Here is a 25,412-nt window from a genome sequence, read left to right on the forward strand (position 1 = left end):
AGGGAGTGCAGCAGGCCATCACAGCATGATGATCTAGGAACATAACATGCTGTTTGTCACAGAGCCAAAAATATTACATGTGATAGGTTTATTACAAGGAACCAAGCTAGAACAGAGGTGAAATGCATAAAAGATAAATATATACAAATCTTAAGATAATATATTGTGAAATAAATGCATATGGAATTAACATCATGATTAAACAATAACTCACCCCTTGTTGTAGAGTTTTATTTTTTCTCTCGCTATTCTGAAATCACATTTTAGCAATATTGGTAAGTGACGTCACTGATTAAGTTAACAATACAGTGCATTCTTTTAGGTTAGCCTAAATAAATTAGCTTACTTCCCATTGACAAATTACCAGCAAAACTATCAAAAACTGTTATCTACACTAAATATGTGTTTAAAAACCCAAACTTTCATAAATAAGACCTCAACTTAACGTAACTTAGGCCTAACGTTGTCTTTTGAAAACGGTTAGCTAGCGTAGATGCTAACGGACTTTTTCAAAGACATAAAACCATTTTTTTAAAATAAATATTTAACAGAAGCGTGTCAATTACACGTAAGAAATGTGTCAGGGGCGTTTGTGTGTATTATTTGTGAGATTTTGTTGTCTAAACTTACCTGAAAGCAGTGTAACCAACAGCGAGAGACGGGAGTTTTGTTGTTTGTCAGTTGTCGATGACGTTTCCATCTGCTCTCGCGCAGCGCACGTGCTCCAGTGTTTGATCACGCGCATGCGCATTAAAACACTTCAAAGTCACGCAGCATTTAACATATAGAATTAAAATATATAACATAATTTAAAATATCATTAATAAAAAGTTATTGCGAATAGATCTGAACGTTGTTGGTTATCTTATAACCTTAGGGGACCGTACTGACGACGTTGTCAGTTGAATCTGCCTGTTAATAGTAATATAAAAATAATAACCTGCAGAGAACATTCTCAGAACGTTCTCTTTAGGTTATAAAAATAAAACCTAAAACCTGCAAGGAAACGTTCTGGGAAGGTTCTCTTTAGGTTATAAAAATTAAACCTTAAGATAACCTACAGGGAACGTTCTGGGAAGGTTCTCTTTAGGTTATAAAAATTAAACCTAAAAATAACCTACAGGGAACGTTCTGGGAAGGTTCTCTTTAGGTTATAAAAAATAAACCTAAAAATAACCTACAGGGAACGTTCTGGGAAGGTTCTCTTTAGGTTATAAAAATAAAACCTAAAAATAACCTGCAGGAAACGTTCTGGGAAGGTTCTCTTTAGGTTATAAAAATTAAACCTAAAAATAACCTGCAGGGAACGTTCTGGGAAGGTTCTCTTTAGGTTATTAAATAACAACCTGCAGGGAACGTTCCCAGAACGTTCTCTTTAGGTTATAAATTTAGACCTAAAAATAACCTACAGGGAACGTTCTGGGAACGTTCCCTTAATGTTATAAACATAGATCCTAAAAATAACATACAGGGAACGTTCCCAGAACGTTCTTGTTTGGTTCCCAAAAAAATAACCAAATGGGAACCAAACGGGAACGTTAGGGGAACGTTCTGTGTTTGCTGGGCAAAAGAGATCATGTCTTTATTTTATATATAGCTTAGCGGTAGGCTAAGTCATGTTATTATAGGCTACAGTCCGTTTTCCAAATACAAACACGTATTCCATCGGCAACAACAGGCTTCTATTATTTCCTATAATGTAAATGTCATACCTGATTAAGCTATAAACTGCAAACGCTTATTTGGCCACAATTGTTATTATTATGTTAAAAGAAACGTTAAAGTATCACACAGACATACCTTTGCTATTACCACGGAGATAAACTGATGGTTATTTATTTGCACGTTATGTATGTTTAATCCAGCTGTAGACGTTAGGAGACTGGGCGCAATCAATTTTCGGCGGACCATCACTTTTCGGCACGACACCGGCCCAGCTATCAGTAGGCGCCGGCGGAGCCGCAGTAGCCTCCCTGAGAAAACGTTTTGAAAAGACGGGCTATGGACCCAACCATTTCTATAGGAGGGGAGGGGAGAACTCCCTCACATGGTACAACCCATGCTGAGTTGCGCGCTGTGGTGGCAGAATGCGGAACGTGTGTATCCTAATGTAACTAATGTGACATTGAAATGTAAAAAAAAAAAATAATTCCTCGACCGGCCCAAAAGTGAAGCGGCCCACCGGGAATACTCCCGATTCTCCCGATTACCCACTCCGGGCCTGGCTGTGGGAACATAAGGCTGTGGGAACATAAGGCTGTGGGAACATAGGGCTGTGGGAACATAGGGCTGTGGGAACATAGACATGATCCCCATTGTAGTATGTAGTGTAATGTTATTATTAAGTGTACTGTTAAGTAAGTTTGTTCTAGTAGACAAATTTAAGTTACAGTTACAGGTGCTGAAGCAAAAAGTGTTGCAACCATCCCCGGTCTCCCCTACCCCTGAATGATAAGATAATGTGGTGTGCTTATGAAACAAATCTAGAAGGAGGGTCAGATTATAAATGCAACACCTATTTTCAGTCTTTGAATAACACTTCCAAGAGTAGAACTGCTGGACGAGAATGGAGTTCAAAACAAATGAATCAAAACCATATGCTGCCACTGAGGATATCCTTCTGCAAATCACCAAAAAGTAAACTCGTTTCTGAGTTAAAATTCAGTCGTTTATAATGGGTGGAAACAAATGAAATTTTTCATCATTAACTGAAAACAGAGACTTGAAAGACCGGTGTTGTTGTGGGTGTTGGCGTATTCTCGATACTGCTCTTGTAATAGGCGGGTTCCACAGAGAGTCGTCAGTGGATGGTTTGGGACACGGGCTTTACTCAACCCAGTCAGGCTCTGGGTGACTTCGGGACACAAAACGTCTTGTCCAACTGGGATATAGCCTACTCCAACTGAAAGAAGGAAAGAAAGAAAGAAAAGAAAAATAAATAAGTAACAACAAAAAATGGAAGTCAATGGAAATGCTGGCAGATTCGGTAAGTTTTGCATTGATTCCGCGCGAGACGTTACATTTGATTTGAAGTGTCAGAGGCTATTCATGATGGCTATAGAAACACCAGTGATTTTAATAGCATTTTTTATTATTTTTGTTTTCGCAATGTTCTTTCCGCAGTCATGGGACGTGTTGCCTTATTATGCTGCATTAGCCTTCTTTTTTAGTAGTAGGCTATAACATTTTGCTCTCCTGTAGGCTACATTATCTCTGAACTTTTTAGTATCCTAGTATGCAGTCAGTTTAAGACAAGTTTGAGTTCGCAATAAAACGTTAAAAAAAAATAAAAAAGCTTATGAAGCTTATAACCTTTTTCTTGAAACCTTTTTCAGCCTGCGTAAGTGCGAATGTCTAATGTCATGCGAGGGTTTAACCACAAGAAGGCGTCCTATCCCAAACTACGTTTGAACTAGTGATTCATTGGCTACTTTCGAACCGGTTCACTAAAATATTTAAAAAATGAAATCTTTAAGATTCCATAGTTTTTTAAGCATCAAAACGACACAAATGACAACAAATAGATTTCGCCAAATGCTAGATATGACTTTAATAAAGGTTTAAAAAACAGCAATAGGTTTGCATTTTGAGTTTTTGACACAACTGCTTTGTGTCATTTTAAATATCTGGCATCAGTTACCTTCACATTAATTCAAAATTGTTCTGCTGCATGCGTCAGAATGACAAGAAAAAAAATAATTTAACGACATGTCACCTATCATTCAGTTTGTTGTCCAATGTGAAGCTCAGGCAGGACAGTTTCGAGTCTTGTCTCGTTCATTGAAGGGGGCGGGGTCGTTCAGTAGGTCCAGCCAATGGAATGCTTCTTTACACCAAGCACTGGGTTGCTATTGGTTCGCGCTATGGTTAGCAATCCTGTTCTTTAAAAGGGAGAGACTTCAACGGAGTTTACTAATCAAACATGGAATGGTTCGTCAGAAACCACCAGGTTACACCACGCAAACCTATTTGGAGAAAGTAAAAAAACAAAAAACTTTTTAAATAGACCCCAAATCGATGTATTAAACGGATGTGAGACATATATGCATCTATTTTTACTTGTGTATTATATATTTAAATGCCATAGTGCATGCCATAACATGTCAGTGCGAAACTCAGATAGACGAATAGAGAAAATGAATCGGAACAAAAACAATAGGATGATTTTTGCAGGTTTAGAACCCGCCCCGTAGCAAAGAGACTTGCAAACGTCATGGTTTTCTCCCGTCATGTAATTTTTCTACCCAAAGTAAGTCGATTACAGGATCCCGTTAAGGATTTACACAATGTCTTGTGGACGTAAGCCGCGCAAAAGGACGAAATCGCAGGAGTTCATTTATCAAGAGCGGCTCAAGAACGTGGCACACGAGAACGGGATACGCATAGGTGGGTGTCGCATCGTGTCGGGTCGTCGTGCGTTAAATGTCCCTCCGTGGACTAAAACTACAAGAGAGCTGTGAACTTCTGTGACTCTAGTTCCAGAAAGTAGAGTTTCTTCCAAAATGGCATGTTTTATTGTTTTTTTTTCTTCTTCCACTTGTTACTGTAAAACCATAACAATGGGGTCTCATTTAAACGGTGTGTAAAAAGTTAAGAGAACTCACTGGCCATAAAATATTGTAAAAACTGTGTAAGTGGCTGTGCAAGGTTAATAAAATAGCATTAACCGCACATACAGCATTGTTTATAGAACGCGCGCACTGTTTAGATGTGTCATTGTCAGCCAATCTCTGCAACATCTTGCTCAAGTCAGTGGGTGTGACGTTTTGTTTCTGTAAGAAACTGCACTCGAAATATGAAGAATTTAAAGGATTTAAACATTAAGAGGATTTAAAATATATACCATGATGGTGAAATGCAGTGGATGATTAGGCTACTATATGGATTCAGTGAAGCTGGCTTTTGAGGGAAGTCACAAACATGACTGAGTACTGAGTAGGCTATTTCATAAAAGAGGAGCACTGTATGATTTACTTTCATGTTTTGGATGAGGAATGGGTCAAGGGGATTATCCCATTCTGCTTTATGATGTTTTGCTGTATGGAATTTTATTACATTCCAGCCAAATGGAGCAGAGAAGATGTTTTGTTGAGTGTAGGATTACAAAACTTTTCCAAGGAAGAATGAATGTTTTTGGGGGTTGACTTATCACACTTTAATCGTACAACTGTTGGCTACGTTTCATTGATGCGACATCAAGGTTGACTTAGTGTGAATAAAGATTCCTTATTCACTTTTCTATTTGTTGGCACCTTTCCCAGATGGCACTACTCTCCATCTAGTTAAATGGAAAAAGCCTTGAAGAGTATGAATACAGCTCAACAAAATCAGCATTACGACCATCATTTAATTGTGCCCTGAAACTAAATGTATTTGAATGCTTCAGTTGCTTGGTTTACATACATTTTAATAATCATAATGTAGAGCTTTCATGTCAATTTTAATTAAATTTAGTTTGATCCAAAAGAAAATTTAAACTTGTGCTGGAGATCTTTAGCATTCTGCACCCTCAAAAGAATGTGTTAAATTAATAACACAATTTATGTTATGGCTATTTTAACACATTATGTGCATTTTGTGTTGATTTTGTGTAAACGCATTACATTATTAAAATTAATTAATTAAAACTCATTAAATCATGTAATAACTTGTTAATAATTGACATATAAACATTTGAATCTGACTGCATTGACAGTAAGTTTAAAAAATGTGTTGTGCATGCGTAGTAATTTTATCCAGAGAAGTCTACATATTGGAAGAGGAGTGGGCCTAAAATGACTAAATAATGATGGCTAACATGTTTACACAAGGTAGGATTTTGGTGGACGGGGTCCAGGAGCTGTCATCCTCCAAAAAGAATAATAATAATTAATAAATGCATCTTAAAAATGTTTCTTTCAACTTGTGCTTTACATTCTAAGTCTTTTGAAGTCATGGTGAGGATCAGACTAAGAAGTTGTTGTTATTGTACAGGATAGAGCAGCTTGGATATTTTGCTTGAAGTAAATTATTCAGGTTTCAATTCAAGTAGCAAGATAAGAAGAAGACCTCGGAAATCCTTAGGAATACATGAGGAATACGAAGGGTCGTAACCACACTATCTGGCCGCTTTCTTAATTGATGGCCATTCAAAATGAACTGTGTATTGTGACTAAACATTTTTGAAAGCAACATATATTGCTAAAATATTTCATTGTTATATACAGTATAGTCTTGTTTTGGAGGGCCCTTAAAATCTTGACTACATCTTTCCCTGTTTAAACCGCCATTGAAATGAATGGGAATGCTAACTGATAGCTTTCTCCGGGTATTACAGATCTTTCTGGCTTTTTAATTCCAGCACTGGCACAGCTGAAATCCGCTAACTTTGCAAATCGTGCCTGGACCTGTTTCTATCATGTTTTTTGAGGGTCACGGTAATGAGAAGTCAGAAGAGTATTTGAACTTAGCGACGTCTGCATTTGCATACTAAATACTTTTGGAGTGTGATTTGAATGTAGAGATGAAAAGCCTGATACATTTTCCTAAATTTTAAATACTCCACTTTTTTTCAAGACTGTAATAACACTAGTATCAGTCATCAACATAAAACCACACACACACAAGAGTTTTCTGAGTAAACATAGGCAACTATTCCAGCACGAAAAAAAGTATGCGGCTCCATTTCAAAGTATGCGGAGGCCTTTCTGAAATCAGCTCAGATTTTTCATAATTTCTCCGCCTTCTGCTTGAGTGCAGCCAGAGCCTCATAAAAAGCGTCTGTGGCAAGAGCTCGTGAAAAAATGTCAGCAATGTTGTGGTTGTGCCCACACCCTTGGGTCAGAGAAGATGGAAATATTCATAACTCAACTGTTGGGCCAATTAGCATGTGATAGCTGATTAATCAGGATTGTCTGCAATATTTTATCGTTCCAAATTCAACCACTCCTGAAAAGAAAGTAGAAATATAATGGAAAGACTGATCTTTTATTGCAACATTGACATTAATTGACTACACACACCACCCCCGCACATACACATTTTTTTCCACACTGCATTGCAGTTGTGGTTATCTTTATCTAGCTTTATTGAGGCAATAATCCTTGCAGAATTGTGTAAAACAAATCATACATAGCTGTTTGGAAAGTTAACTCATATTAAGTGAACTTGGTATATATTAATGTGAAATATTAGCAACTGATTATGTTGAAGTCAGTGTATGCTTTTTGGTTTTCTAAGTTTTTTTAATTTTTTTACCTGTAGCTGTGTTTTGTTTTTTTGGGCTTTTTTTGCCAATTTTTGGCAAAATAAATACTTTAACCAAGTTTAGTGTTTTGTTCTTCCCTCATTTTTAAAATATCAAACTAAATATAATATATATTCCTTATGTTTTGATTGTTTAATCAAATATACTGGGTTATTGCGTGACAGATATCCCCTCCGGACATCACTTTTGGCCAATGATGTATACTGTATATGTACTGTGTATGTGTGTGTGTGTGTGTGTGTGTGTGTGTGTGTGTGTGTGTGTGTGTATAGGACTATATATATATATATATATATATATATATATATATATATATATATATATATATATATACACACACACATATATTCACATTGTTGGAATCATTGTGAGGGATGCTAGTGATTTTATTGCTAATCTATGCTACTATAAAGATAACCACAATATCATTGCAAAATGGAAAAAGTGCTGTGTGGGTGAATGCATGTGGTCAGTACGTGTCAGTGTTATCTTTCAGACTATGAGTACTATTTAGGATACTAAATAGTTTAATTTATGAAGAGAAAATGAAGAGAAAACAGTACAATATACTGTATGAACTGAATATAAACAAAGCACAATGATAGACCTAATGCTGAAACCATTGTTTATATTGTTCAAACCTTAAAGCTAGGCCTATATACTGAAAGGCATCAGTGCTGTGTATTTTAAAGAAATGTACTATCAAACCTAACTGGAATGGGTAAACATACTTTCATTGAAGTAAAAACTCAATGATTTAGACTTTTCAATGTGTATATTTACAGTATACAGCATGAAAGAGTGTCAAAGAAAATGGTCTTGGTAACCTCTACCATACTAGCTCACCCAGCAGGTTTTGACCTTCAGCAAAACTATGTAAATTGTGCAAGATCGTTTTTCTTTTGTCTGGAGAGAGGTGTGTCCAGTCATTATTGCAAACATTTATATAATCTTTTAAAATAGCTTTGATCTATGCATGACTCACCATTGAGCCCAGAAATTTGTGACATGGACTTTATATTTGAGTTTCCAAAAATACATAAATTGAAGTATACTTTGACAGTGGACTTTGAGCATTTTATGACCTTTGTGAAATCCATTTGCACTGATGCGTGAACTTGATTCTTGCTTGACCTTCAGGTTTGCAGGGAGACCCGGACCTGCAGTTTTTGCTGAGAGGTGGAGACCTAGTAAAGGTGAAGTCTAACAGATGGAGGAAGACCCGCTTCTTTCGGCTGTCCGAAGATTGCAAGACTGTGTTTCAACAGACCAACAAGAAATTCAAGAAAGACTCCAGCTGTAAGTATAACTGCTGTCCCTTTATTTAGTTCAGTGTATGTTTGAGAGAGATGGGGAGAACAGGTTTTCTTCACATCATGAAGAATCAGATTTAGATTTTTTTCTTGGCGTACTATGAAAAACGATTTGGAAAAATGACTTTATTTCTTCACCAAATCAACATAGAATGATTTCTGAAGAATCATGTGACACTGAAGACTGGAGAAATGATGCTGAAAATTCAGCCTTCGATCACAGAAATAAATGATATTTTAAAATAGAAATTTTAAATTGGAATAATATTTCACCGTATTACTGTTTTGACTGTATTTTTGATCACTTCTTTCAAAAACATAAAAATAATCCAAACGTTTAATATATATATATAAATACAAATACATTATTATATAAAAAACTGTTGCTTGATACATTGTAATCAGATAACCTTTAATTTCCTTGATAATAAATGAACTCATGCTGATATCAGCAAGCCTCACATCAAATGGCTCTCCTGTAAATTCATCTTTATTGTGCCCAGAACTGTAAATAAATAGTTAGACCTGTCCTTCACCTTTCCCCACAAACATTTTGAACATCTGTAAGGCCAGAAAAGGCTTTGAGTTGGGCGGAAAGGAAACATCTCGGACAAAATGACTTGAGAGGAGGGGAACAAAATGTTGTGGTGATCTTAAATCTTTTTCCCACATGTTGTCCAGAGCCCTCTGCTCCTCATAGCTTCCGGCCCGGTTCCTCCTGGCCAAAGGCCTCAGATCAGGCCTCTTTATCTGCTGTCTGCCAGAACGTGCCTGCCTCCTCTTTGTGAGGAAACCAGGACCAAACAAAATCAAAGGATTCTAGTTAAAACACCAGATATCAGCAGGGGAACCCTCTGGTCCTGCTCACGTGATGTTTTCACCCATTAGTCGGGTGTTTTGACAGTTGTTTTACTCCCATTGGAATGATAATTAGATGGATTGCACATGCAGCGGGGGCGCTTCGGCCTCTTTTTATGTTCTCAAAAGTATGACATAAATGATGACAGAATGCTTGGAAAATGTATTAAACCGTAACAAAACAAAAAAGATCTTAATTGGCTTAATATAAGTATGGAAACATTAGAGGATGATGCAGAGACTTGTAATTGGAGCAAATAGTTTCCTCTATAAAATATCAAATACTTATGTAGTTAATGGTTTGAAGGACAAGGGTTTCATGTTTTTAAGCACAGGAAATGAGGTTTTTATTATCTTATAGTGATGGTGCCAAGTTTATCTCAAGTTAAATGGGCTTGCAGGGGTGGGAAAGAAACAGAGGAAACATAACAGATTGTTTTTATCAAATACTAGTGCTGATGAGGCCCTGCCCTCTGTAAAACTATCCAGAAATAAGACAGTGACTATTTTCTTCTCTAAAACCCTATTGACAAGTTAAGTGAAACATCTACCTCAGTCTTGTCTCCATGATAATAGCTGCAGATGCCCCGTTTCATAGTTTGCGCCTATTATCTGTACAACAATGAGCAGATTTTGCCCGTTTAGCCTGCTTTTCATGTTTATTCCCGCCTCCAGCAGAACATAATAAGAGGCCACATGGCCACACTCCCACCACTGTAACTTATAACAGAGGTCACATGAGGCAAAATCAGTCTAGAAAGTGCCCAAATATAATATGCAATTTTTTAAATTTTTTTAAAAGAAGTCTTTTGTGCTCACCAAGGCTGCATTTATTTGATCAAAAATACAGTAAAACAGTAACATTATTAATTATATTAAATATTTTTAAATTTAATTTATGTTAAAGCAGAATTTTCAGCATCATTACTTCAGTCTTCACTCTTCAGAGTCACATGATCCTTCAGAAAGAACTTTAATATGCTAATTTGAACTGAGAATTCTGAGAATGAAACTTTCTCCTCTGTGTGTAAAGAATCTAGAACAGGATACCTCACATGATGTGGTTTAACAACCAGATATACTGTGGACTGGTGGTTATTAGAAAAATCTATAAACCAATGATGTGACATGAATGTAAAAGAAATGAACTGTCAAGTTGAAGTGTGCAATTTCTGCATAGGCACTACATTAAATAAAGATTGCAACATGAAGAAAATGATCCACTTACTTGGATAAAAAAGTGTTGGTGCAATTATTAACCAAAATGTTTTTGTTTCAGTCACTGTATTGTATATAATAGATGAAATATAATAATCTGATGAAATCTGACAATAAGAGGTCAGAATTTGGCCAAGCACAATGTTTCCTTTCTGTCAGCTTGTTTGAATGGAATCTGAAGGATGCTAGACTTGCCTTTGACACTGCTTTCTTTCAGCAGTTCACTTGAGATCGGGTGTTATCCAAATTGTTCTCCTACAGACCCCATATTTTGTTACATTTCATGTATTATTTGTGAGCATGCACCACATCTAAAACAGCAGATTATCTCCAGCTGTGGTTTTTCAGAACTTTCCACAAATACCGTACAAATTACTGTGTGAAACTTTTGCATAAAGCTTTTTCTTCTTCTTTTTCATCAAATGGATAATGCAGTTCTTAGCAATAAACATCTTATTTAAAAAGACAAATTCTGTCAAATTAAATAAAAAATAACTACATAAGAATGGGTAACAGGACTGCCCATGAATTAAATACAGTTTAATAAATTATAATAAAATAATTTGATAAATTAGGTAATAATTAAAATTAGTTTTTACTACAATTAATTTAATATCAGTTTAACATCAAGATCATTAAAATTAACAATTTACATTAAAATGACCACGAAATCTAAATAATATTGCAGTATTTATTATAAATGATTTATCCGGGAACTTTTAAAAAAAATGAATTTAAAAAAAAAAATAATGCATAAAAAAAACACAACCATCCAATCAGTTCCTGATGGACAATATCAAGTTCCGCCCCACATTTTTTTCTTGCTTGAGAAGCCGTTCCACTCATATGTACATCACAATAGGGAAGAACAGACTATTGCAACTAAACTTCTGTTTTATGCTTATTTTAACTGTATAGATGAGAGGGTAAAACTTCTTTAAGTGAAACAGGCCAAAATCACCAATATTGATGGTTTACAGACAGTTGGGGCCCTATCATACACCGGGTGCTAGGCGCTAGGCGCAACGCAAGTGTTTTTTGCTAGTTTCAGCCTGACGCAATTATCATTTTCACGTCCTGTGCCACATTGTTTAAATAGCAAATGCATTTGCACCCATTTGTTCGCCCATGGGTGTGCTGGTCTGAAAATGAGGTGTGTTCAGGCGCATTGTTGGCACATTGCTATTTTGTGGCCTGTCGTTAAACTAGAAAAAGTGGATTCAGACTCACCCTAAGTGCACTTGCGCCGTGCGCTTGTGCTTATCGTTAAAATAGGGTCTATTATGTTTTTAAAACTAGCTACTTTTAATCTTTGTCTAATATGTCTAATAGATCTCACAAAAAAGGATCCGTGCCTTTACTGTTTTTGTCATGCGTCACCAAGTGGACTGTATTCATGGAAGTGGCTTGTGTTGTATTTGCTTTGTTCCAGTTGGCACAAAGTCTGCCCTGATCTGATTCCTCACAGTAAGCCATCTATTATGTCTAATTGTTTTATTTGGGATCACGAATTGATTGCTTGAGAGATTATGATAAATCCCACTTGTGTCTCACTTCCAGGTAGACTCCACAGAAAGGTCAATTAAAGCTCTAACTAAAAAGTTCACTCAGTTCTGTTCACACATTTCTCCTATGAACACTGTGGTAACAGCAGAGACAGATACTGTAGCCACCCATATTTGGGTTCCCCCGTCTGTGTGCATGTGTTTTGCTGAGGATTACGTCTGAACTCTTCCATTCATTAACCTACAGTATACTGCACAATACACATGATTTGAGAGGAATAGAGCTTGTCCTCGTTTTTGTTTAACACTGGGATTAAAGGGCAGAGGCCATAGGAGGAGAGTGATTGTACAGCTGTGTTTGCCAAGCTCATTCAGTAACCCTCAAAGAGCCACACCACTGAGCTTATCAGCTTCTTATCAGTGTCTGACGTGATGCCTGCTATAAATGATCTTTCATACAGCAGTGCTTAGCCAAGATTTATTGATTAAGATTTCTTAGAAATCAGGATTATCCATGTACCTCTCAAGTTAAAAGGATAGTTCACCCAGAAAAGAAAATTGTGTCATCATTTACTCACCCATTGTTTCAAACCTGTATGAGTTTCTTTCTTCTGTTGAACACAAAAGAAGATATTTTGAAGAATTTTGGTAACCAGACAGTTGACGGTAGCCATTGACCTCCATAGGGAAAAACTCAATGGCTACAATCAAGCTTCTGTTACCAACATCCTTCAAAATATCTTCTTAGTTCTGAATTTAAGCATTGACTCACTTTCAATTCATGAGTGTGGATTTTTTAATTGAATTGTTCATCCCACAGTATATTTAATTGGAATTTGATTAGGAATGACATGAATTTACCGAATTGAAACAAATTTAACAGTCGCGAAAAACAGGACAGATAACTAGTTGTGACATTTTGACAAATAATGCCACTGAACATTGTCTCAGGATGTTGTGTAAACAGCTCACAAAGACGTAGAATGCTTTAATACAAACACACAGGGGTAAACTCTGGAGAAATTACAAACACAACAACCATCACCAAACGAGAAAAGACAAAGAACGGATGAGAATTCAGGGCTTAAATAGGCAGATAATGATTGATGAAACATAACAGGTGTTAACTAATTACTAAACGAGGGGACCGAATGTACATATTACAATTATGACATGTAAATATGTTCTTCCATCACAAATCCATAAAATTAAGTAAAATTTAACAAATATTATAACAAATATTAAAAATATATACATTGAATTCAGTAATTATTGGAGTATGTTTTATAAGGAAATACTATTTCAGGTTTTTTCCACATTTAATTCCTTGCCTTACTTGGCATTTCTTTGTTGTTGTTTTTTTGTGTGAAATTTGTGAAAATTGTTTCTACACCAGTTGTTTTCAGTGTAAATAGGGGCTATTACAAACATTGATTATTAAAGGGTTAGTTCACCCAAAAATAATAATCGTTCCAAACCTGGAATTTGATTGGAATTCAAACCTGTAAAGGTGATGATACACAGGGCAACCTTTTGAGCAATGTTGCTGGGCAATCATGCTGAGCGATTGTTGTTTGGGCACTTTCCCATTGAAAATGGGCAATACATTTCTATCTGGATAATTTAGATTGGTCGTGGGCCCTGTGTCTCATCTGGTTGCCCGTTGACCGGCAACATTGCTCAAAAAGTTGCCCTGTGTAACATCACCTTAAGACTTTCGTTCATCTTCGGAACACAAATGAAGATATTTTTAATGAAATCTGAGCTTTTATTCTCATAAAAACATTGATAAGTGGACATAAACTGAAGCTCAACCGAACCGGCTTGACGCATGAGAATGAACCACATTGGTTCTTGTGAAAGCTCAGACGTGCTGCGTAACACTAGAATAAACCTCATTGGTTCTCACACGTCAAGCAAACATGCTTGAGCCTCCGTTTACCACAACTGATGTGTGTGTTGATGTGAATAAAAGCCTAAATTCAATCTGTTCATCATATAAAGCAACCGAATCTCTTCAGAAAATTTGGACTAAACCGCTCAATTCATATGGATTAATTTCACAATCTACAGTGTGAACTTTTTGAAGCGTCAAAGTAGTAGTTGCGTATCTGTCAGCGGAGGGACAGAAAGCTCTCAGATTGCATAAAAAATATCTTCATTTGTGTTGAGATGAACGTTCAGATGAACGAAAGTCTTACTGGTTTGGAACGACATGAAACTGTGTTGAAACTGTGTTAAGAGGTCAAATCTGAACATAAAAACTGTGCTATATCTTTTAATGGTTTGGAGGTTTTAGGTGTCAAAATATATTCTATAAATATTGCACCACTTCTTGTTCAGACCTGCGTATCACATGGGTCTCAGAAATAATGTGTCTCTTAGGCTTCAGGCTGTAATTATACACAGTTCTGAGTTCAGGCGTCTCTCTCGTCAATTTGCCAACAGAACAGACTAACAAAGGTTCAAAATGTTATTTAAAATTCTGACTGAAAAATGAGTAATAATGAAAAATCTCTTGTCTTTTTTATAGTCAGCCTCGAGGACATTGATTCTGTGCGGTATGGGCGTCAGACTGAAGGGATGCAGAAGTACACTGCCTCTGACTCCTCAGTGGAGGACCGTTGCTTCTCCATCGTCTTCAAGGGTCGACGGAGCAACCTAGACTTGATGGCCTCATCTAAAGAGGAGGCCCAGCGTTGGGTCAGCGGTCTGGAGAAGGTTATCAACAGCATGGACAACCTCAACCGCCTACAGAACAGCGAACAGTATCCTTGAACATCTATTCTCCAAAGCCTTGTCTCTGAACTCATGTCAGTATGGTTGTAATAAAGTAGCCTACTACTGTATGTTTAATAAGTGCAACACGCATTTATATAAAACTTTTTAATTGGCTCAAAAAATGAATATTATATATATATATATTATATATTCCGACCGTTTAATATTCAGTCCTTACATCAGACATAAAGCTGGATCTATGACTGCATGCGCAAGGCAGACAAGAACGCAGACAACAAAATGTCCTTGAAGGAGTTGAAGCACTTCCTACGTCATATCAATATTGTGGTGGACGACCAATACGCTGAGGAGCTCTTCAGGGTGAGAGACTAATCATAAAGCTTGACTGTCAATTTCATTTAAACTTGTACAGCTAGTTTATAGCATTTTTTTTTATCACTGCTGTTTGGAATTAGGGTGAAAGTTAAACTCACTGGAAACAATTCATAGAAGTCTAAAGTGTTAAAACTTAAAAAAGAAAGTGTTGTAGGTGTCTCCTGTTGCAGGTCCTCAATAACTGTTTTATTATTTTATATATTGCAGAAATGTGACACATCAAATTCAGGCACTCTGGAGGGACCCGAAATAAAGAACTTCTACAATATGCTGACTCACCGTGAGGAAGTAGATGTGATATATGGAAAGTACGCTCATACTAACGGACAGATGAGCTCCAGCGACCTGTTGAACTTCCTTCAAAATGAGCAGAGGGAGCCGGTTTCTTTGGATTATGCACATAAGCTTATCGATAAATTTGAGGTGGATGAAATAGGTAATGGCACATAAATTACCAGAAGAATACATCAGATAACACAGTATTCACAATATTGCACTATTATAATATTGTACATAATATAATACTCTATACTATATATATATATATATATATATATATATATACACACACACACACACACACACACACATATATATATGTATATATATATATATATATATATATATATATATCATTAAAATCTAATATTAGAGAATATAATATAATATAATATAAGTTAGGTTGAAAGAACAAAATCATCGTAAACCTGAATTACACTCAAAATGTGTCATAACAATTATTATTTTTTTTTTACAATAAATTTTTGTATAAAACAGTGTTTTTATATTTACCCAGCCAAAGTGAACAAACACATGAGCAAAGATGGTTTCCTGATGTACCTGAACCATGAGGAAGGCTCCATCTTTAACCCCGCCCACAAAGCCGTGTACCAAGACATGCGCCAACCGCTCAATCATTACTTCATTTCCTCTTCCCATAACACCTATCTGATGGAGGACCAGCTGAAGGGGCCTAGCAGCACAGAAGCTTATATCAAGTACGAACATGTCTGTTTACGCAATAATTCTCAACAGCAATGCATTAACATATTAAGCATTCCTCCATAAGCAATGGTTGTTGTCTTTTAGAGCGCTGATGAAGGGATGCCGCTGTGTGGAGCTGGATTGCTGGGATGGTGAAAACGAGGAGCCGGTCATTTACCATGGCCACACGCTCACATCCAAAGTGCTCTTCAAAGACGTCATCAAGGCCATCAAAGAATATGCTTTCAAAGTGAGTGAAATGACACGAATTGTATGGTGTGATGACTTATATTAGCAGCTTTGTGGATTATGAAAACATATGTTTCTTTGCTACACTAGACCTCACAATATCCAGTGATCCTGTCTTTGGAGAACCACTGCACCATAGAGCAGCAGAAAATCATGGCCCATCACTTAACCTCCATCCTGGGCAGCGCTCTGCTCACGCAACCACTGGGGCATAACATGCCCACCGCTTTTCCAGGACCTGAGGTTAGACCACTATAAATAAAAAGTTTTACATGCATGTTTCCTGCACCACTGCTTATTCTATAGAGTGCATTAGCTTTTTCAGTGGCCTTGGTTCCGGAAGTATTTTTTCCATTCATATTTCCTATATGGTTTTCAAAAAAGTAAAGCGTTCTAAAGCATGAACCAAACCAACCAGCTGTGAGGTAAATCACATTAAAAACATTTATTTGAAGCAAAAAAGACACAAGACTTACTTAATGGCTTTATAGAGGTAAAGAATTACAATCCCATGGCATGAAACATTGCGAATGACATATTTAAATTAAAAACAATGGAGAAATATAAAGCTATTATGGTTGATTATATCTATAGCAACAATATACTTTAAAGGAATAGTTCACTTTGAAATTAATTTTTGATATGTTTTAGCTTACCTCAAGGCCATCCAAGATGTAGGTGTCTTTGTTTCCACAGTAGTTTCAATTTTGATATTTTTAGGTCAAACCGTTCTTGTCTGTCAGTCATATAATGCAGGTCTATGGTCACTGTATCAAAACACAAGCACAGAGTCCAAATTAAAACAATTTCCCATCGTCCAAATGAAACAATTCCCCATCGTAAGTACACATTGATGGCCTAAGACACAAAACGAGCGGTTTGTGTGAGAAAACGAACAGTATTTATATCGTTGTTATCTCTTGAAAACAACACACGTCCAAATGATCTGACGGCGCGGGCGGGTATAGATATATTCATAGATGTCGCCTTGGCTACGCAGTTCATAGGAACGAAACCGTAGCCACTCGACATTTAGTGTATACATCTATACCCGTGCGCGGGCGGGTATAGATGTATACACTAGAAGTCGCCTTCGCTACTGCAGTTCAGTGGAATGAAACCGTAGCCAAGGCGACATCTATGAATATATCTATACCCGCCCGCGCCGTCAGATCATTTGGACGTGTGTTGTTTTCAAGAGATAACAACGATATAAATACTGTTCGTTTTCTCACACAAACCGCTCGTTTCGTGTCTTAGGCCATCAATGTGTACTTATGATGGGGAATTGTTTCATTTGGACGATGGGGAATTGTTTTAATTTGGACTCTGTGCTTGTGTTTTGAAACAGTGACCATCGACCTGCATTATATGACTGACAGACAAGAACGGTTTGACCTAAAAATATCAAAATTGAAACTACTGCGGAAACAAAGACACCTACATCTTGGATGCCCTTGAGGTAAGCTAAAACATATCAAAAATTAATTTCAAAGGGAACTATCCCTTTAAGTTTATTGCAAAATATGGATATATAGATACAAATATTTAAGTATTTCGAAAGTGTAGAGAGACTGACTAGATAATGTCATTTGTGGTGCTTCATGGGAGTGGGCGTTCCTCACAGAGCTCGCCGCGACTCTCTGATTGGTGGAATTTTTAATACAGCATCAATGTAGTTTTTCACCACGAATTCCGCTGTTAAACACGATGATTTAAAAAAATACGTTGAATCAATGCGAACAGGTGGCAACAATGCAACAAAATTTACCATCGATTAACAACCTCGGAGCTCACAACAGCACTGCAATTAAAAAAATTAAGTTATGTGAACTTATTCCATGAAGTTCATTTATTTACTATTTACTTAATACTTTTAAGGCAGCGGGTTTCCTCAAATTAAGTTTACTGATCACTTTTTACAGTGAAGTTTGTTTTAAAGGTTTATATGTTAATAATCTAGCATTAAAAATCAATTTCCCTGTGGAGAAAAAGAATGGAGTCTTTACTTCTGGAACCTGAACTGTTGCGCTGTATAGCGCTATGATAAAGAAATGATGCACACAACTCTGCATATGATAGATGACACTACATATCGCCACCTGGTGGACAACAGAAACAGATTTCTAAAGCTAAACCTCTTAAAAGCTCTCTTCACCACACCCCACTTTCCTCAAATGACTCCCTCGTCATCCCTGCAAACTTCCTGTTTACTTCTGTATCAGAGGAAGGGGTTATCAGTAGAGCTGATTATGTGAATACAGATTAACTTTTTTTGATTTGTAGCCATTTATCACTTCCTGATTCAACAAACCACGCACAGAGCTTTTGAGCTGCATTCTGAAAGGCAATTGACAAGACAGTACAAGTTCAGACAGGTTGCTTATTTTAGTTGTGGGGTTGGAGGGGCTTCCGAATGATGATGTCACTAGGTTTATGAGCTTGTCCAGCAGGCTTGAAACTTTTCCTTTCAATGACCCGTTCAAATTAAATTACCCTGAGCTTTGTCCCGCACTGAGAAGTGATGGAAATCAAGGAAGATTCGAATATTTCAGCCTGAGGACAGCTCAGCCATGAACCATCATCCACACACAAACAATAGTAAAGCATCATATTTCAGTTCCATTTATTATACAGTATGTGAAGGTTATGTAGAATTTCTCACACAAAACTACCTATCCCACTCCCCTTCTGTGTTGTTCTTCATTATAATTGTATTATTGTCTCCACTTGATATATTAAAAATGCTTGCTTTATTCTCTTATTTTTAAAGTCACTTAGAAAAAAAAAGCATCTGGTAAATGAAATAATTCTTATTTTAACAATGAAAGAGTTTTGAATAAATGATCGTGGTCCTTTCCCGATCATGTTCCTCCTATCTCTGCTTACACTCTCCTGTCATAATAAAGGCAAAAATATATATACTGTGTACACTATCAATCAAAAGATTTTTTTTTTTTTTTTTTTTGAAAGAAGTACTGACCATGGCTTTGTTCAAAAATACTAGTAGTAATATTGTGAAGAAATATTACACTGTTTTCAACTATTTCAACTGTTTTGTATTTAATATATCTTAAAATGTAGTTATCCCTGTGATGGCAAAGCTGAATATTTAGCAGGCATAAGTCTAGTCGTCAGTGTCACATGGTAATAAAGTGTAACATGATAAAACAATAGAAAGTTCAATAGAAAACTATTTATTTGAAGTACAATTTGTACAATTTTTAATTTATTAATTGTCTCTATTAATCAATTTAATGCCTCCTTGCTGAATAAACATTCATTTTCTTTACCAAAAAGTGACCCCAAACCTTTGAACGGTAGTGTATAATAATAATAATAAAAATGTTTTTAATGTTTTATTAGCATTTATTTTTAACAATAATTTTTTTATTTATAATATTTTACACACAAACACATACATATATATATATATATATATATATATATATATATATATATATATAATTCTTTTATTCTTTTTTTAATATTTCAAATGTTTCAGCTACCAATAAGAATGCAGTATTCACAGCTTAACTGAACACATTTGAATATATTTCAATAGATTTTTTTCAAAAGTTAAAATAGATTATATTTGTGTCATCTACAGTACATGTTTGCATTTGCAGGAGCTGAAGGGACGTATCCTGATCAAGGGCAAGCGTTTGAACAAACTGGATGCAGCTTTCAACAACAACACCACAGAGGATGTGGACAGTGTGTCGGAGGAAGACGAGGCTGCTGAACTGAAAGAGGGTGAACCCAAACCCAAAGGCAAGGTGTGTTGAAAAACCCATACAGTCATTCAAAGTCCAACAACACAACAACTGCTGACCAACTCAAGATCATGATTAATACAGTGGAACTCTGGAAATTTACAAAGAGCTTTCGCTCTACCAATAAAAACAGGAAGAACTTGAAGAATTCAGTTTTGGAAGACATGCTGTCAGTCAAGTGCTACAAAATGAACACCCGCAAAACACCAAATATGAGTAAAAATTGCGAAAAAGCACAATTACGCACCATAGAATCGAATCAATCACAAGGTTAATTTCTGAACTTATCTAAAGTCCTATTTCAAACCATTGTATTTTCTATTAAAATTAAAGTGAAGAACAAACAAACTCCACGAAGTGTACTTAGGGCCGTGGAGTATATTTGCATACACAAATCTGCAGTAGATAAGGTCAAGTTCAAATCAGCTGTCACAGACATTCCCACAAAAGCCTGATTCAAATCATTAGACCACAGATTTGTTCTGCTTATTTGGCATCCCTTTGTCATTGCATGTGTGAAGTCTATTTACTGTATGTTACACTAATCTATTTTTGATTACTTTGTAGACTTCCAATAAGATCAAGTTGGCTAAGGAGCTGTCAGATCTGGTAATCTACTGCAAGAGTGTCCATTTCAGCAACTTTGAGCAGTCAAGAGATAATCAGGCCTTCTATGAAATGGCATCTTTCAAGGAGGCCAAAGCAATGAATCTGGCGGAATCATCAGGTACAAGGGTACACAATAAAGTGGCTACAGGAATGACATATTTTTGTTGGCCAAAACTCGGAGATGAGTAGCATTTTAGCAGTTCTGGTTCCATCCTTCTTTATTTTCAGTTAAAAACCTGAAATAAGGTCTGTCGTTAACACAAGCTTAACAGTGCATTGTGGATGTTGAAGTTTTTGACAAATGGGAAGACAACAGCCTTTTTTCTCTGTTTTCTCTAGTCAGGTAGCACCAGTTTTAAAAACATTTTCGCCTTTCTACAGTATAGGGAGCCACGTTTTTTTGAAAGCCCAGTGAAGTACCCCTTTAATAATGGGATTTTAGTGTTGGGCGACCACTGTTACATGATATTGAAGTCATTCATCTGTTGTGTGGTTTGTTTATAGCCTATGTCTAGCCTTTTACTTCAGGCAATTCTATTTAGGCTTCAAAATTCATTGCAGTTAATTTGTGAAGATTATCACGAAGGAAAAAAAAACATGTAAGAATCAAACTTTTGTTGTTCTTAGAGATTATTTTCTGCAATAATCCAAATACTCTTTTGGGTTTTTGTGGAGGGAACCAGTGTGATGCTAACCTCCGGGTTGGCTTACAAAAATATAAATCACTGCAGCGCTCTATAGGGCCTGAAACTAAAAGATATTTTGCCTAAAATATGAGTGACGTTGTCAGATGTACTTTAATAGCACATTTTCTGGCTAATGTCTTAAAGCTACGGGATTTATTCATCACAACATGGATAAGCTGAGCAGAATCTACCCAGCCGGCTCCAGAACCAATTCATCCAACTACAATCCGGTGCCACTGTGGAACGCCGGCTGCCAAATAGGTGCAAAGCCCTCTGTGATATGACACAATATGAGTCTAATGCAATTCAGAAAGTCTGTTTAGAATATTAATCTGTTTTTATCCCTAAAATTGGTTTACAGTGGCTCTAAACTTCCAGACTCCCTGTAAAGAGATGGATCTGAACCAGGCCCGCTTTTTGCCTAATGGCAAGTGTGGCTACATACTGAAGCCAGAGTTTCTGAGGGACCCGGGCTCCCAGTTTGACCCCGTGAAACTCACTGTAGGCCCCTGGCTGAAGAAGAAGACCCTGCATATGATGGTGAGATTCTTCTGTCCTGCTCTGCAAAAAAACAAACAAAAAAAAGGGATTATTCTGCCTAAGACAATAAATATTTAATAAATGAGTTAATTAAAAAAAGACTTAAAATCAAATATTTGTAAAAAATTATTTTAAAAATAATAAATATATTTTATTTTTTTTTATTAAAAAATGAAACACTTAACACTAAAAAAACAATCATTTTAAATGCTATGAGTAAATTTAGGCATCACAACATTATAATGTACAATATTAATTTTGAGCTTTGCTATTTAGAATAAGATTACACTTAACAGTGTTATTAAATGAGTGTTTTTACAGTGTTAATAACTTTAAGTGAGTGTCAGTGATGGCAAAGATAACGTAAAAATGGGGGAAATGAGGATGAACAATTATCCAATATTGACTGATACTGATGAATTAATCCCTTACTGATATGACACTGATATATCCTTAATTCCGTAACCAAATGCAATCCTATCGAAACGAATCCAAACAGTGACCAATCACACTCTATATGTCTGTTCAGATCATCTCCGCCCAGCAGCTGCCTAAGCTCAATAAGGACAATAAGAGGTCTATTGTTGACCCTCTCGTCAGAGTGGAGATCTACGGTGTGCCAGATGACAATGCCAGCAAACACACACATCACATTGAAGACAATGGCAAGTGTCAACAGTGCATTTACATTTACGCATTTAGCAAACACTTTCTTTTTTTAAAACCAAAGTGTAAGTCACTTAAATGTTTTTTTTGTTACAGGTTTCAATCCTATGTGGAATACAGAATTCCAGTTCACTGTTCATGTGCCTGATCTGGCTTTGGTGCGGTTTGTGGTGGAGGACCATGATGTTGCCAAACAGAATGATTTGGTTGGCCTGTACACTGTCCCCTTCACCAGCATGCAGAATGGTGAGCCAGTGAAAAATAAGTGAGAAATGACTTTCTGTCGTGCAGTTATTATGAATTTGCTCACCGTAAGTCCTATCTTCTGTCTTCAGGATACCGGCATGTGCCTCTGCTCACAAAGAGAGGAAGCCTCATTCCTTCAGCGGGACTGTTTGTACACATCATGATTATTGATGCTTAAGAGACTGCAATGTTCCTCTCAGTCATCTCAATGTCAAAGTGTGCAGATCACAGAAAAGGACAAATCAACTAAACTCTCCTATGCGAACACTTTCTAGGATAAGATTTGGACTTCCTTTTGCGATGTGCCTTGCGGTTTACCAATTAGCCCTCCTCACTATATGAGTACCAAAATGTACCTTAAAGTTCTTCGTGGAATTTGTTGAATTTAGAAGGTGGGATAAAAAGACTTTGTTAGGCCTTTGTTGAACCTGCAGCCAAAAAATAATAATATTTAAGCACAAATCATATAACACTCAACATTCTACACATTCCCCATTGCCTTGAATAAATAAAAATAAATGATCAACAATTTAAATATTAATAGTTATTTAGTCTGTTTTATATATTTTAAAATCTATATATTTTTTATATATTTTAAGTGAATTAGAAAAAATAAAAATGTGATATTTTATTTAACTAATTTTTATTTTTGGCTAACGTTAAAGTAGTTCTTTCAGCTCAACTTTACCATATCGAAGTCAATTTTGGAGATTTACACAGATTTTACCCTAGAGTCAGTGCAGAAAATGTTAAAAGTTTAAAGCAGATTTAGGATGTGACTACTAAAAAGTAGAAATGTACCAGTCTCTTTCCTGTCTGAATCAGTAGTGTGTTTATCACCAAAAAAAAAAAAAAAAACTCATGCAAAACAGTTTACTGTCAAAGATTTGTAATTGGATTCTTTTATGTTTTAATATTAAAAAGTATGTATTTAAAAATATACTACACTGATGCCTTTTTACATTAACAGAGTATTTCAACAGTGTTTGTATATTATTTCTATCTAATTATCAATGAAATTGTGTTTTTGGCCAAACATCAACTTGAAGTCTTCGGGTACGTTTACACAACAACGATGTACTAAAAACTAAACCGTCTTTTTCACGTACAGATATGACGATTCATATATGATTCGCACGAATCCACAAAAATGCTGTATTATGCATGCCAGGCCAGTAGTTGGCGATGTCACTTCGTAAAGAAACACTACACGCCTGTACACTTAACACAGAACGTGCATGACAAATTCGCGTTTTTGTAGATTACACCAGAGAATGTCTTACACGGAGACGAAGTATAATTTCAAAAGTCAAAAAGTTAACGCATAAAAGTTTTGCAAACGGCCCCTTTATTTTAGTCAAAATTATATCTTAGGTGCCGTTTACACCATAGATATGTATATCATAAAATATATATATATACATATCTATGATTTACACAACACCATTTTCAACTAAAAATGGAAAAACTTTTATTTTCATCTACACGACAACGGCATTTTTGGGGCCTGAAAACGCAAACTTTTAAAAATGGGTTTCAAAATCCGTGTTTTTTCAAACAATATCGTTATTGTCTCGTAAAAACACGGATTTGTGAAAACGTGCGTAGCGTTTCTTTACAAAGTGGCATCGCCAACTACTGGCCTGGCCGAAGAATACAGCGCTTTTAATCTTTAACGTAAACGTCGCCTATATGCAAAAAAAAAAAAAAAAAAAAAAAAACACAAAGCAAAAACGTTTCCATTTTTAGTACATCGTTGTCTTGTAAACGTACCCGTAAATAGGAGATTTAATCTTAACAATAGCACCCATGTGTTCAGTGTTGTCAATGTGTTAAACTGTAATAATTTTGTTTATTACTGTGTGGTCAATATTTTTATAAGTGGCTTACAATGGAAAATGCTCAGTTTTAATACAACATGTTCATGTGAACTCAGGATACAAATGAACCATTTACCCTATATTACCAATACATGCTTTCTGTTATTTTCTGATAAACTTGCTCAGCTAATGTTCATGATCATGTTATGAGAATCTGAACAGGTGTGTATCTAGTTGTCAGAGCATTAGGAGAGTTGCACTACGCTTGTGTATAACATTTAAAAAATTATACATTATTGGTGTCTTTTATATTTTTAAGGTGTTTATTTAGTATTTGTTGTTGTTGGTGGAAGGTATTGTTGCTTTTTATCTGCTCTAGAAATATTTCTATTTTTATGTCGTTCTTGAACTAATGTGCCTTATAGGAAAGTTGTTACATCAGTAATATTAAGCCATAACAACATCTGTTTCTCATGTCCTGTTCTGACGTCCTCCTAAGAGGAAAGAAATGGCTTTACTGACTCTAAAATGCTGTGATAAACCATTACATTCATTAAAAACTGAATTAAACATCTCAAA

General features: G+C 36.0%; 1 protein-coding gene across 2 annotated transcripts; it reads left to right on the plus strand.

Annotated features, from left to right (window-relative positions):
- The first annotated feature begins 2,742 nt into the window (after positions 1-2,742).
- On the plus strand, positions 2,743-25,409 carry plcd1a (phospholipase C, delta 1a). Of its 2 annotated transcripts, none has more exons than XM_081353147.1 (15): positions 2,743-2,986; positions 8,387-8,545; positions 14,674-14,908; positions 15,113-15,242; positions 15,465-15,693; positions 16,054-16,255; positions 16,347-16,491; positions 16,581-16,733; positions 20,120-20,269; positions 20,834-20,993; positions 21,706-21,822; positions 21,923-22,101; positions 22,631-22,766; positions 22,864-23,013; positions 23,103-25,409. In XM_081353147.1, the coding sequence occupies exons 1-15, from the start codon at positions 2,956-2,958 to the stop codon at positions 23,189-23,191; spliced, it is 2,265 nt and encodes a 754-aa protein (XP_081209273.1). In that variant the 5' UTR covers positions 2,743-2,955; the 3' UTR covers positions 23,192-25,409. The 2 variants fall into 2 exon arrangements, with proteins under 2 accessions (XP_081209273.1, XP_081209272.1); XM_081353146.1 differs by lacking the exon at positions 2,743-2,986 and adding an exon at positions 4,205-4,386.
- Positions 25,410-25,412: the final 3 nt, after the last annotated feature.

Source organism: Scardinius erythrophthalmus (genome assembly GCF_964197995.2).
Source record: "Scardinius erythrophthalmus genome assembly, chromosome: 22".
NCBI classification, from domain to species: Eukaryota; Metazoa; Chordata; class Actinopteri; order Cypriniformes; family Leuciscidae; genus Scardinius; species Scardinius erythrophthalmus.